The sequence below is a fragment of the Biomphalaria glabrata genome, chromosome 12, assembly GCF_947242115.1.
Source record: "Biomphalaria glabrata chromosome 12, xgBioGlab47.1, whole genome shotgun sequence".
Lineage (NCBI taxonomy): Eukaryota > Metazoa > Mollusca > Gastropoda > Planorbidae > Biomphalaria > Biomphalaria glabrata.
In genome coordinates, this window is record NC_074722.1 from 16,127,010 (window position 1) to 16,140,776 (window position 13,767).

The following is a 13,767-nucleotide window of genomic DNA, read 5'->3' on the forward strand; positions in this document are numbered from 1 at the left end:
TACGTTATTTCTCCCACACCCATTCTCGGATAAAGTTGAAACTTGAAACAATTATTTATTGTACATAATAAAACATGAATCAATCTTAAAAATCAACCAATTAGTTAAATGATTATTGGAACTTTATTTTTTGTTTGATATCAAATAAAGTTTTAAAAAATTGTTTTATTATCTAACATTCATTACTTTTTAAAGACAAAAACAATCGCTCAATAAGTCGCATAATGGAGGTTTCGTCTTTTTAACAAAGTAATTTTAATGTTTCTCTCGTTCTATTTTAGTTCTCTTCTTGCATCACATAAATCAAAGATTTCATTTGAGTTCATTTTTAGCTCAGGCATAGGCAAACTAGACTCCGTAAAGCCTCAAATTGATGGGGGCCTCACACAGGTTTAAACATGGATCACATATCAAACATAGTAGAGCACTATGATTCTACGTTTACTAGTCTAACGCTGTCTCTACTACGGAAATTGCGATATAATGAATTGTCTATTTAGATATAGACGAGTGTCTGGGTTCTATTCTTGCTTTGCTTGACTTGGCTCGTTAGGGGTTACACAATTAGGCTACTCAATTCCAATTAATTAATACTTGCTTGGCTCATTAAGGGTTACTTAAGTAGGAACAATTAATACTCAATATACTTCAACTCTAACTCCAGCTGTATTGAATAACGATAATACTTTAATATTTAATAAAGCACACACTTATATCACTCTCAAGAAATAGTCCAGTCCAGGAAGCGACTGTCCAACCTTCCTGGACCGGGAACAAGACATCACTGACTAACACACTCTCTCGCATATTCAAAGAAGACTAAACCATTCAGTTCATAACACGTGCAAAACTATTCACATTCATAACCTGTGGGATACGCAAAACAAGCGATGTAACTATCATACCAAAATATCAAAGTAACATATTCACCCTCGCCATACCTCCCCCTGACAACGAGCAGGTTTGTAATAAGTGCGTAATTTTATTTTTTCACTGCTTATTTTTATTTATTTCATTGGGGGAGGGGGGGGGGGAAGGGGCCCACAAATTCCCTTGCAACAACGTTAGGGTCTATGAATGTTTCAATGTCGAGTCGAGTCTTATTTAATGCCTGGGTTCGTAGGCTTGCGATTCAATACCATGTCATGCTTGCTGACTATGTCAGCTCCAGGAAAAGTTCCGGTTTTGGCTTTGTTGATGCATGATTTGACCTCAAAGGAAACATAATAAAGTCGATCTGGCTGTACATTTTGTTATCTGTTGCGTGCCACGTAGTTGTTCTTTATGGTTGATGTGGGAATAAGGTGTTAGGTGCATTCGTGTGGAGTTTTCTCCTATCAAGCTACAGTGAGTTTATAGCTGCTGGCAAACGTTAAGAGCCTCTGTCGTTAGTTTCTCTTGACTCAAATGCATCCTTTCCTATCCTGGTATTCCATTCTTCCATAACAAGGAGGATCTCTTTATTCAGAACTTCTTTGATACAGTCATGTGGAGTTTTCTCCTATCGAGCGCCTCCTCAGTTGGCGGATAGGGAAACTAGATGTGGTAGGTACCGGAGAAATGAAATATCCGGTGCGGACCAAAACCACCATCAATCTTTAAAAAAGGAATGAGCAGATGGAACGCATTAGTCATGTAAGACTTTCTATCTTGGGGAGAAAACTCCAAGGAATAATTGGTCTTGGAGAAGAGATAGGTGTCAAAAGAAAAATTGGTCTTGGAGAAGAGATAGGTGTCAAAGGAATAATTGGTCTTGGAGAAGAGATGGGTGTCAAAGGAAAAATTGGTCTTGGAGAAGAGATGGGTGTCAAAGGAAAAATTGGTCTTGGAGAAGAGATGGGTGTCAAAGGAAAAATTGGTCTTGGAGAAGAGATGGGTGTCAAAGGAATAATTGGTCTTGGAGACGAGATGGGTGTCAAAGGATTAATTGGTCTTGGAGAAGAGATGGGTGTCAAAGGAATAATTGGTCTTGGAGAAGAGATGGGTGTCAAAGGAAAAATTGGTCTTGGAGAAGAGATGGGTGTCAAAGGAAAAATTGGTCTTGGAGAAGAGATGGGTGTCAAAGGAATAATTGGTCTTGGAGAAGAGATGGGTGTCAAAGGAATAATTGGTCTTGGAGAAGAGATGGGTGTCAAAGGAATAATTGGTCTTGGAGAAGAGATGGGTGTCAAAGGAATAATTGGTCTTGGAGAAGAGATGGGTGTCAAAGGAATAATTGGTCTAGGAGAAGAGCTAGGTGTCAAAGGAATAATTGGTCTTGAAGAAGAGATGGGTGTCAAAGGAATAATTGGTCTTGGAGAAGAGATGGGTGTCAAAGGAATAATTGGTCTTGGAGAAGAGATGGGTGTCAAAGGAATAATTGGTCTTGGAGAAGAGATGGGTGTCACCAAGACTTATTAAACCTCAGTAAAATGTTAGGACAAAGACGAAACCATTGAAATCCGTGCCGGATCGGTCGAGGCCCGGCTAACAATATTTAACAATGACCGCGTTACTTGCTGAGGTGTCGCAGGGTTTCGGAAGCGAAGAATAGTGTAATAAGACACACATTAAAACAATAAAGTTACCAAACATGAGCACCGTTATTGGAACTTTTCGGCCTCTCAGAAGTCTGATGGACAGGTTGTGGAGACAATATAAACAAGCAAAATATTTTTAAAATCCTTAAAAAAAAACAAAAAAAAAAACAACAATAAAGCTTATCTAAATGGGAAGAACTCCATCCTTAAAACTATATCTACCAAAAATGTACAAGTTATTTCCATTATTTGATAACAAAATAATTAATTAATTAATAATTAAATAATTAATTATCAATAATGAATGACTAATTGAATATTTTTGTTTATTCATTCATGTTTTGTTAGGTACAATAAATAATTGTTTAAAGTAACAACTTGATTGGGGAATGCGTGAGGGAGAAATAGCGTTAACAATTATTTAACCCAACAAATGTAGCCATATCTGTGAATACCGAAGTGATAGGATCCCTAGTTATTATTAAACAAAATAATTAATTAACAGTAATTAATTGTCTACATGTGTACTTTTTTTAAAATTGATTCCTTATCTTGTCTATGTCAATGAATTATTGTGCGAAGTTTCACCTTGATCCGAGAATGGGTGTGGGAGAAATTACGTGTACACACTTTTAACTAGACAGACGCGCAGTTTGAGTTGGTGTACGCTTTGTAAATACAAGAAGAAGGTCACACGATCTGGTACAATGGCGATGAAAGGAACCGGCAACACAAAGAGAAAGCTAATTGGACTCAATGGACTTTTAGTGGTGCCACGTTTCTCCCTCAAAAGCTACGGTCTGCGGGCTTTTTCACTGCATGGACCAAAGGTTTGGAACTCACTCCCCATTGATCTCAGACAAACAACATGCTACACCACTTTTAAGAAGAACATTAAGACCTATCTGTTTAAAACTTTTTTAGATTAATTGTCATTTTAGCTGTCGTGTTTGTGTTTGTAATGTTATTACAGCGCCTTGAGCCTACATTTTGTTTGTTAACAGCTCTTTATAAATACAATTATTATTATTATTATTATTGCATTAGAAGCTGCAACCCTGTTAACAACTGGATATTTCGAGTTGGGACTAGATCTCTCAATATAACATATATTGAAGAGTAGGCTCCAACCTCCGAAGAGGAGGTAGTAGAGAACTTCTACAATAAAATAAATGACAGCATCATGGAAGTTTCGAAAATATAAATAGATATATTGTGCGCGGATGTGTGTAAAGAAACGAAAAATCTCTTCCTCCCAAATAGCCCTCTCAAAAACAAATTTCTGACTACACCGGCTACGCCCATGGTTTCAACACAGGCTGGCCAGGAATCCACGGCATAGTAAAACAATAAGATCTAAATCTAATTGATATTCTAGTTCAAACTGAAGTTGATGTTGATTTATGATGTCATAGTTATTGTTGTTGTTTTTTTGTTTAAAGTCGTCCATTTTATTTTTTACAATTTTTTTTACACATTTACATCGTAGATGAGAGTTTAGGACTGTTACGTCATAACACTTAGCAGACTCAGTCACGCAGCCATTTTCTATATCAGCCACACAATAATACTAAGCATTAAAATGAAGCTATTGAAATACACCACCAACCACAGTCTCAACGGCCTTTTTTTTTTTTTTTTTTGCACTACAATGACATCATTGCTCGATAAGTTTCTTTTTCCTTAACATTTATCTCCCTTTAGTATTGTGCTGCTATAAATAGGCATCGTCATATTGCCATTGCCAAGCAGTCTACGACACAATATTTTGAGAAGTGGAATGATTAGCAACTGATCCAAGACTGCATTGTCTTTCTATATAACTTGGAACTTTTGTCCTTCCTGCGCACTCAACTTTTCTTCCAGGCTGGAAGACTTGATAAACTACAATTATCGACAAGCCGTTCTCCAAAGACACGATGTTTTTGCTGAAGGTAAATTTTACCCTTTTTTTTTTTTTTAACCCTTCATCGATTTATGGTGTAAAATGTTAAGACAAAATATTCTCAGTAGAAAAAGAGAGGAATATTTGATTACGTCATATTTTTGGGATTGAATGACGAAATAAACAATCGAAACTCTTCAAGGCAAATAGTTTGCACTTAATGACGCATTTCGGGACGCTGCATCAAGTGTTTGATAAACATCTGTTGACGCCACTCATGTGCAGTAATTTTTTGAATTTTTTATATTTTAAAACTTAAATGTCAAAATTTATGTCTGTCACATTTTTTTTTTTACATTATCTATCTTTGGACACAACACAAAAAGAAGTGTGCAAATTATAAAATTATATACCATAATTAGTACATGAACTCTGTGGAGTTTTAATCTTCTTCGTTCACAATTTATTTCTACAAGAGCTCAGATCAGTAATCCCATATCTGAGATGAACCGGGCAGTGGTTTCCAGATCAGGCAGTTCTCTATATAGTTTTTCTTCTATAGGAGGGTTTTGGGATCAGTGTCTTGTTCGGTTCTCTTGATAAAGTATGCAGCTTTGAAGGACATAGTCAGCATTCTATGGTGATGCTCCACAAGGACAAGTCTCGCTAGTCCCGAGTTTTAGCTTCCAGAACATATGTTATCTGGAGGTTTAATATATAATCAATGATATTCACGAGTCATTTTATTCCATTAAGAAAAAAAGAGGTTGAAGTCACACATTTAGCCTTCAAATACTTCTAAAATAACATATAAAAAAAAAAGAATGGATCATAAAATAAACTGTACAGGCACTTTTATGTATCATCGCCATTGTAGCCTTTTTTAAAATCGCTTTTTTACTGAATATTTCTAATATAAATTTATAATATTCTTTAAAAGACATGTCAAATGATTATAGCATGTGCATTTAGTTAAAATAGATATTGCTACTCATGACTTTTATTGTAATTACTTAGCCCATCTACTCCAATGTGTTCACCGAAAGTGTTGGGGAGAGGTACGTATCTGGGAGGTTTCCAGGCTGTTCTTATGTGGTCCGTTAACGCAGCTCTACTGTTAAAGGAGCTCTATTTCAAGTCATTTTTCCTGAAGAATTATAAAAGTCTTATCATCGATACTGTGTTGTCATGTTTGCTTTTAAGTGAACATTTTTTTTTAATTTTTGTTACTTTAAAACTTTAATTAAACGATCAAAACAAGATAATGGCTTGAATATTCCCTGTCCATTGGTAAATTCGATTTGGCTGTAATCTTGTTTTTTCTAAGTTTCTTTTTGCACACAAATCTATGTTAATTTATTACATAAATCTCTATTATGTGAATTAAATTAATTACGATCAATTATATTAACACCTGAAGATTGTGTACCATGTATGGATTTGTCTAAAAGCTTAGTGTTTTGATTGTGCTTTTTATATGTAGGCATACATGACTACATGGCGCCCATTATTATTAAAAGTTGTATTTTAATTTATATTACATTTTAACATGGACAATAAAATTAGGCCTATAGGCCAATGTTGTAAACAATGAAATACAAACTTTCCTTTTTAAAATCTAGTTATTACGCGCAAACTAATCGCTCTATAAGTTGTAGAAAGGAGGTGTGTCTTGTTTTCTTTACGTAAGGGCACTAACTCATATAAATTGACGTGTATCAAATACAAGTAATAATCACCCGTAGTCATAGATGAGATTTCCATAAAACGGAGGCAAAGTTATGCATAGTATGATTTTCGGTGTTTCCGAAATACAGAATATGGAAGTATTGTTTGAATGTATAGCAGGCCTATAGGGCAGGGATGGGCACACTTTTTGGGGAGCGTGCCAAAATAGAATAAAAAATGACGCGGGGCGTAATTTCTTTTTGTAGAAAATACAGAAATTTGATACAAGATTTAATGAAATCAAAATGTAACCAACGAGTTGTTACCACTGTTGTCATAATAGTTTTTCTTATCAGCTTCGGGCGTAATTATGACAACTGAACTGAGCACTTCATCCATCAATCTATTTCTGACATAGCTACTCACAGCTATATTAGGATATAAAAAGTCAATGCAATCTTTGAGCATTTGAAAAACTTTCAACACGGCACTGTAGACGTCTAGTTGGGACTATGTAGAAATGTTTGAGGTGATTCCATTGCTTTACCGAATGATTTTTTAGGGAGACTTTTGACCTTCGTTCGTTCCTCATAAATAATAAATGCATCAAGAGTATTGTGTTTGGCATTGATATGTCCTGATACATTAAGTTCTTAGAAACGCTCTAGGTTTCATTTCAATTCTATTAAAATTGAAAAAAAAAAGTACTTCCACATCAACTCATCTTAAGACCGATCGCCCCTACGCCCCCACCCTCGGATCCGACAGTGCTTAAAAACGTACACCAAAATTTGAGTGAATCATAGAATTTTAATTTAGGCTGCACATGGAAAACTTTGAGTGAATCATAGAATTTTAATTTAGGCTACTCATGGAAAACTTTGAGTGAATCATAGAATTTTAATTTAGGCTACTCATGGAACACTTTGAGTGAATCATAGAATTTTAATTTAGGCTACTCATGGAAAACTTTGAGTGAATCATAGAATTTTAATTTAGGCTACTCATGGAACACTTTGTGTGAATCATAGAATTTTAATTTAGGCTGCACATGGAACACTTTGAGTGAATCATAGAATTTTAATTTAGGCTACTCATGGAAAACTTTGAGTGAATCATAGAATTTTAATTTAGGCTACTCATGGAACACTTTGAGTGATTCATAGAATTTTAATTTAGGCTGCACGTGGAACACTTTGAGTGAATCATAGAATTTTAATTTAGGCTGCACATGGAACACTTTGAGTGAATCATAGAATTTTAATTTAGGCTGCACATGGAACACTTTGAGTGAATAATAGAATTTTAATTTAGGCTACTCATGGAACACTTTGAGTGAATCATAGAATTTTAATATAGGCTGCACATGGAACACTTTGTGTGAATCATAGAATTTTAATTTAGGCTACTCATGGAACACTTCGTGTGAATCATAGAATTTTAATTTAGGCTAATCATGGAACACTTCGTGTGAATCATAGAATTTTAATTTAGGCTACTCATGGAACACTTCGTGTGAATCATAGAATTTTAATTTAGGCTGCACATGGAACACTTTGTGTGAATCATAGAATTTTAATTTAGGCTACTCATGGAACACTTTGAGTGAATCATAGAATTTTAATTTAGGCTGCACATGGAACACTTCGAATGAATCATAGAATTTTAATTTAGGCTGCACATGGCACACTTTGTGTGAATCATAGAATTTTAATTTAGGCTGCACATGGAACACTTTGAGTGAATCATAGAATTTTAATTTAGGCTACTCATGGAACACTTTGAGTGAATCATAGAATTTTAATTTAGGCTACTCATGGTCCCATGGAACACTTTGAGTGAATCATAGAATTTTAATTTAGGCTGCACATGAAACACTTTGAGTGAATCATAGAATTTTAATTTAGGCTACTCATGGAACACTTTGAGTGAATCATAGAATTTTAATTTAGGCTGCACATGGAACACTTTGAGTGAATCATAGAATTTTAATTTAGCTGCACATGGAGCACTTTGTGTGAATCATAGAATTTTAATTTAGGGTACTCATGGAACACTTTGTGTGAATTATAGAATTTTAATTTAGGCTGCACATGGAACATTTTGTGTGAATCATAGAATTTTAATTTAGGCTGCACATGGAACACTTTGAGTGAATCATAGAATTTTAATTTAGGCTGCACATGGAACACTTTGTGTGAATCATAGAATTTTAATTTAGGCTGCTCATGGAACACCTTGTGTGAATCATAGAATTTTAATTTAGGCTGCACATGGAACACTTTGAGTGAATCATAGAATTTTAATTTAGGCTGCACATGAAACACTTTGTGTGAATCATAGAATTTTAATTTAGGCTACTCATGGAACACTTTGAGTGAATCATAGAATTTTAATTTAGGCTACTCGTGGAACACTTTGTGTGAATCATAGAATTTTAATTTAGGCTGCACATGAAACACTTTGTGTGAATCATAGAATTTTATTTCAGGCTACTCATGGAACACTTTGTGTGAATCATAGAATTTTAATTTAGGCTGCACATGAAACACTTTGTGTGAATCATAGAATTTTAATTTAGGCTACTCATGGAACACTTTGAGTGAATCATAGAATTTTAATTTAGGCTTCTCATGGAACACTTTGAGTGAATCATAGAATTTTAATTTAGGCTGCACATGGAACACTTTGAGTGAATCATAGAATTTTAATTTAGGCTACTCATGGAACACTTTGAGTGAATCATAGAATTTTTAATTTAGGCTACTCATGGAACACTTTGAGTGAATCATAGAATTTTAATTTAGGCTACTCATGAAACACTTTGTGTGAATCATAGAATTTTAATTTAGGCTACTCATGGAACACTTTGAGTGAATCATAGAATTTTAATTTAGGCTACTCATGGAACACTTTGAGTGAATCATAGAATTTTAATTTAGGCTTCTCATGGAACACTTTGAGTGAATCATAGAATTTTAATTTAGGCTGCACATGGAACACTTTGAGTGAATCATAGAATTTTAATTTAGACTACTCATGGAACACTTTGTGTGAATCATAGAATTTTAATTTAGGCTACTCATGGAACACTTTGAGTGAATCATAGAATTTTAATTTAGGCTGCACATGGAACACTTTGTGTGAATCATAGAATTTTAATTTAGGCTGCACAAGGAACACTTTGAGTGAATCATAGAATTTTAATTTAGGCTACTCATGGAACACTTTGAGTGAATCATAGAATTTTAATTTATGCTGCACATGGAACACTTTGAGTGAATCATAGAATTTTAATTTAGACTACTCATGGAACACTTTGTGTGAATCATAGAATTTTAATTTAGGCTACTCATGGAACACTTTGTGTGAATCATAGAATTTTAATTTAGGCTACTCATGGAACACTTTGAGTGAATCATAGAATTTTAATTTAGGCTGCACATGGAACATTTTGAGTGAATCATAGAATTTTAATTTAGGTTGCACATGGAACACTTTGTGTGAATCATAGAATTTTAATTTAGCTGCACATGGAGCACTTTGTGTGAATCATAGAATTTTAATTTAGGCTACTCATGGAACACTTTGAGTGAATCATAGAATTTTAATTTAGGCTACTCATGGAACACTTTGTGTGAATCATAGAATTTTAATTTAGGCTTCTCATGGAACACTTTGAGTGAATCATAGAATTTTAATTTAGGCTGCACATGGAACACTTTGAGTGAATCATAGAATTTTAATTTAGGCTGCACATGGAACACTTTGTGTGAATCATAGAATTTTAATTTAGGCTACTCATGGAACACTTTGAGTGAATCATAGAATTTTAATTTAGGCTGCACATGGAACACTTTGAGTGAATCATAGAATTTTAATTTAGGCTGCACATGGAACACTTTGTGTGAATCATAGAATTTTAATTTAGGCTGCACATGGAACACTTTGAGTGAATCATAGAATTTTAATTTAGGGTGCACATGGAACACTTTGTGTGAATCATAGAATTTTAATTTAGGCTACTCATGGAACACTTTGAGTGAATCATAGAATTTTAATTTAGGCTGCACATGGAACACTTTGAGTGAATCATAGAATTTTAATTTAGGCTGCACATGGAACACTTTGTGTGAATCATAGAATTTTAATTTAGGCTGCACATGGAACACTTTGAGTGAATCATAGAATTTTAATTTAGGCTACTCATGGAACACTATGAGTGAATCATAGAATTTTAATTTAGGCTACTCATGGAACACTTTGAGTGAATCATAGAATTTTAATTTAGGCTGCACATGGAACACTTTGAGTGAATCATAGAATTTTAATTTAGGCTGCACATGGAACACTTTGAGTGAATCATAGAATTTTAATTTAGGCTACTCATGGAACACTTTGAGTGAATCATAGAATTTTAATTTAGGCTACTCATGGAACACTTTGAGTGAATCATAGAATTTTAATTTAGGCTACTCATGAAACACTTTGTGTGAATCATAGAATTTTAATTTAGGCTACTCATGGAACACTTTGAGTGAATCATAGAATTTTAATTTAGGCTACTCATGGAACACTTTGAGTGAATCATAGAATTTTAATTTAGGCTTCTCATGGAACACTTTGAGTGAATCATAGAATTTTAATTTAGGCTGCACATGGAACACTTTGAGTGAATCATAGAATTTTAATTTAGACTACTCATGGAACACTTTGTGTGAATCATAGAATTTTAATTTAGGCTACTCATGGAACACTTTGAGTGAATCATAGAATTTTAATTTAGGCTGCACATGGAACACTTTGTGTGAATCATAGAATTTTAATTTAGGCTGCACAAGGAACACTTTGAGTGAATCATAGAATTTTAATTTAGGCTACTCATGGAACACTTTGAGTGAATCATAGAATTTTAATTTATGCTGCACATGGAACACTTTGAGTGAATCATAGAATTTTAATTTAGACTACTCATGGAACACTTTGTGTGAATCATAGAATTTTAATTTAGGCTACTCATGGAACACTTTGTGTGAATCATAGAATTTTAATTTAGGCTACTCATGGAACACTTTGAGTGAATCATAGAATTTTAATTTAGGCTGCACATGGAACATTTTGAGTGAATCATAGAATTTTAATTTAGGTTGCACATGGAACACTTTGTGTGAATCATAGAATTTTAATTTAGCTGCACATGGAGCACTTTGTGTGAATCATAGAATTTTAATTTAGGCTACTCATGGAACACTTTGAGTGAATCATAGAATTTTAATTTAGGCTACTCATGGAACACTTTGTGTGAATCATAGAATTTTAATTTAGGCTTCTCATGGAACACTTTGAGTGAATCATAGAATTTTAATTTAGGCTGCACATGGAACACTTTGAGTGAATCATAGAATTTTAATTTAGGCTGCACATGGAACACTTTGTGTGAATCATAGAATTTTAATTTAGGCTACTCATGGAACACTTTGAGTGAATCATAGAATTTTAATTTAGGCTGCACATGGAACACTTTGAGTGAATCATAGAATTTTAATTTAGGCTGCACATGGAACACTTTGTGTGAATCATAGAATTTTAATTTAGGCTGCACATGGAACACTTTGAGTGAATCATAGAATTTTAATTTAGGGTGCACATGGAACACTTTGTGTGAATCATAGAATTTTAATTTAGGCTACTCATGGAACACTTTGAGTGAATCATAGAATTTTAATTTAGGCTGCACATGGAACACTTTGAGTGAATCATAGAATTTTAATTTAGGCTGCACATGGAACACTTTGTGTGAATCATAGAATTTTAATTTAGGCTGCACATGGAACACTTTGAGTGAATCATAGAATTTTAATTTAGGCTACTCATGGAACACTATGAGTGAATCATAGAATTTTAATTTAGGCTACTCATGGAACACTTTGAGTGAATCATAGAATTTTAATTTAGGCTGCACATGGAACACTTTGAGTGAATCATAGAATTTTAATTTAGGCTGCACATGGAACACTTTGAGTGAATCATAGAATTTTAATTTAGGCTGCACATGGAACACTTTGAGTGAATCATAGAATTTTAATTTAGGCTACTCATGGAACACTTTGAGTGAATCATAGAATTTTAATTTAGGCTGCACATGGAGCACTTTGTGTGAATCATAGAATTTTAATTTAGGCTGCACATGAAACACTTTGTGTGAATCATAGAATTTTAATTTAGGCTACTCATGGAACACTTTGAGTGAATCATAGAATTTTAATTTAGGCTACTCATGGAACACTTTGTGTGAATCATAGAATTTTAATTTAGCTGCACATGGAGCACTTTGTGTGAATCATAGAATTTTAATTTAGGCTACTCATGGAACACTTTGTGTGAATCATAGAATTTTAATTTAGGCTGCACATGGAGCACTTTGTGTGAATCATAGAATTTTAATTTAGGCTGCACATGAAACACTTTGTGTGAATCATAGAATTTTAATTTAGGCTACTCATGGAACACTTTGAGTGAATCATAGAATTTTAATTTAGGCTACTCATGGAACACTTTGTGTGAATCATAGAATTTTAATTTAGCTGCACATGGAGCACTTTGTGTGAATCATAGAATTTTAATTTAGGCTACTCATGGAACACTTTGAGTGAATCATAGAATTTTAATTTAGGCTAATCATGGAACACTTTGAGTGAATCATAGAATTTTAATTTAGGCTACTCATGGAACACTTTGAGTGAATCATAGAATTTTAATTTAGGCTTCTCATGGAACACTTTGAGTGAATCATAGAATTTTAATTTAGGCTGCACATGAAACACTTTGTGTGAATCATAGAATTTTAATTTAGGCTACTCATGGAACACTTTGAGTGAATCATAGAATTTTAATTTAGGCTGCTCATGGAACACTTTGAGTGAATCATAGAATTTTAATTTAGGCTACTCATGGAACACTTTGAGTGAATCATAGAATTTTAATTTAGGCTACTCATGGAACACTTTGAGTGAATCATAGAATTTTAATTTAGGCTACTCATGGAACACTTTGAGTGAATCATAGAATTTTAATTTAGGCTACTCATGGAACACTTTGAGTGAATCATAGAATTTTAATTTATGCTACTCATGGAACACTTTGAGTGAATAATAGAATTTTAATTTAGGCTACTCATGGAACACTTTGAGTGAATCATAGAATTTTAATTTCTCAATATTACTCCAATGATTGATCTGATATGATATTGAAAAGTTAAATTCTTACATTGTGAATGAAGTTTGTTATTTTTAATAATTATCACAAAACATGTCGCGAGCCGAACTAAACCTTACCTGTGGCCAGACTTTGCCAGCAGGCCGTAGTTTGCCCATCACTGGTTTATGGTATTGATAAACTATACAATTTTAAAGCCATATAATGACCATGAAATAAATTGTGTGCCCTTTTTTTTTAGCATTATTGATTACTGTCTCGTCATGTGGTATGCGCGCTAGCCGCGCTTGACTGTCGTCTAGATGGTCCAGGGTTGAATCCCTGTCCGCTGCTGTAGGTTTAGACTAAGTAGTAGATTATCTTTCACTCTGAAGGAACATCCGAAACATGGAAAACATTTTACAAACAAACATAAATGCCACAAAGAGCACCTTATAAACTTTAGTATGAAAATGTCTAATGAATGAGAATTGAAATAAC

The 13,767-nt window shown here is 33.8% G+C and overlaps 1 protein-coding gene across 1 annotated transcript; it reads left to right on the forward strand.

Annotated features, from left to right (window-relative positions):
* Window positions 1–1,617: 1,617 nt before the first annotated feature.
* On the forward strand, window positions 1,618–2,400 carry LOC129922132 (collagen alpha-2(IV) chain-like). Its single transcript, XM_056006784.1, has one exon. It carries the CDS (start codon window positions 1,618–1,620, stop codon window positions 2,398–2,400), a length of 783 nt encoding a protein of 260 aa, XP_055862759.1.
* The last annotated feature ends 11,367 nt before the right edge of the window (window positions 2,401–13,767 follow it).

What these genes read in the sequence shown, in the direction of transcription:
- LOC129922132 (XM_056006784.1), top strand. Translation starts at nt 1,618, where the DNA reads ATGGAACGCATTAGTCATGTAAGACTTTCTATCTTGGGGAGAAAACTC.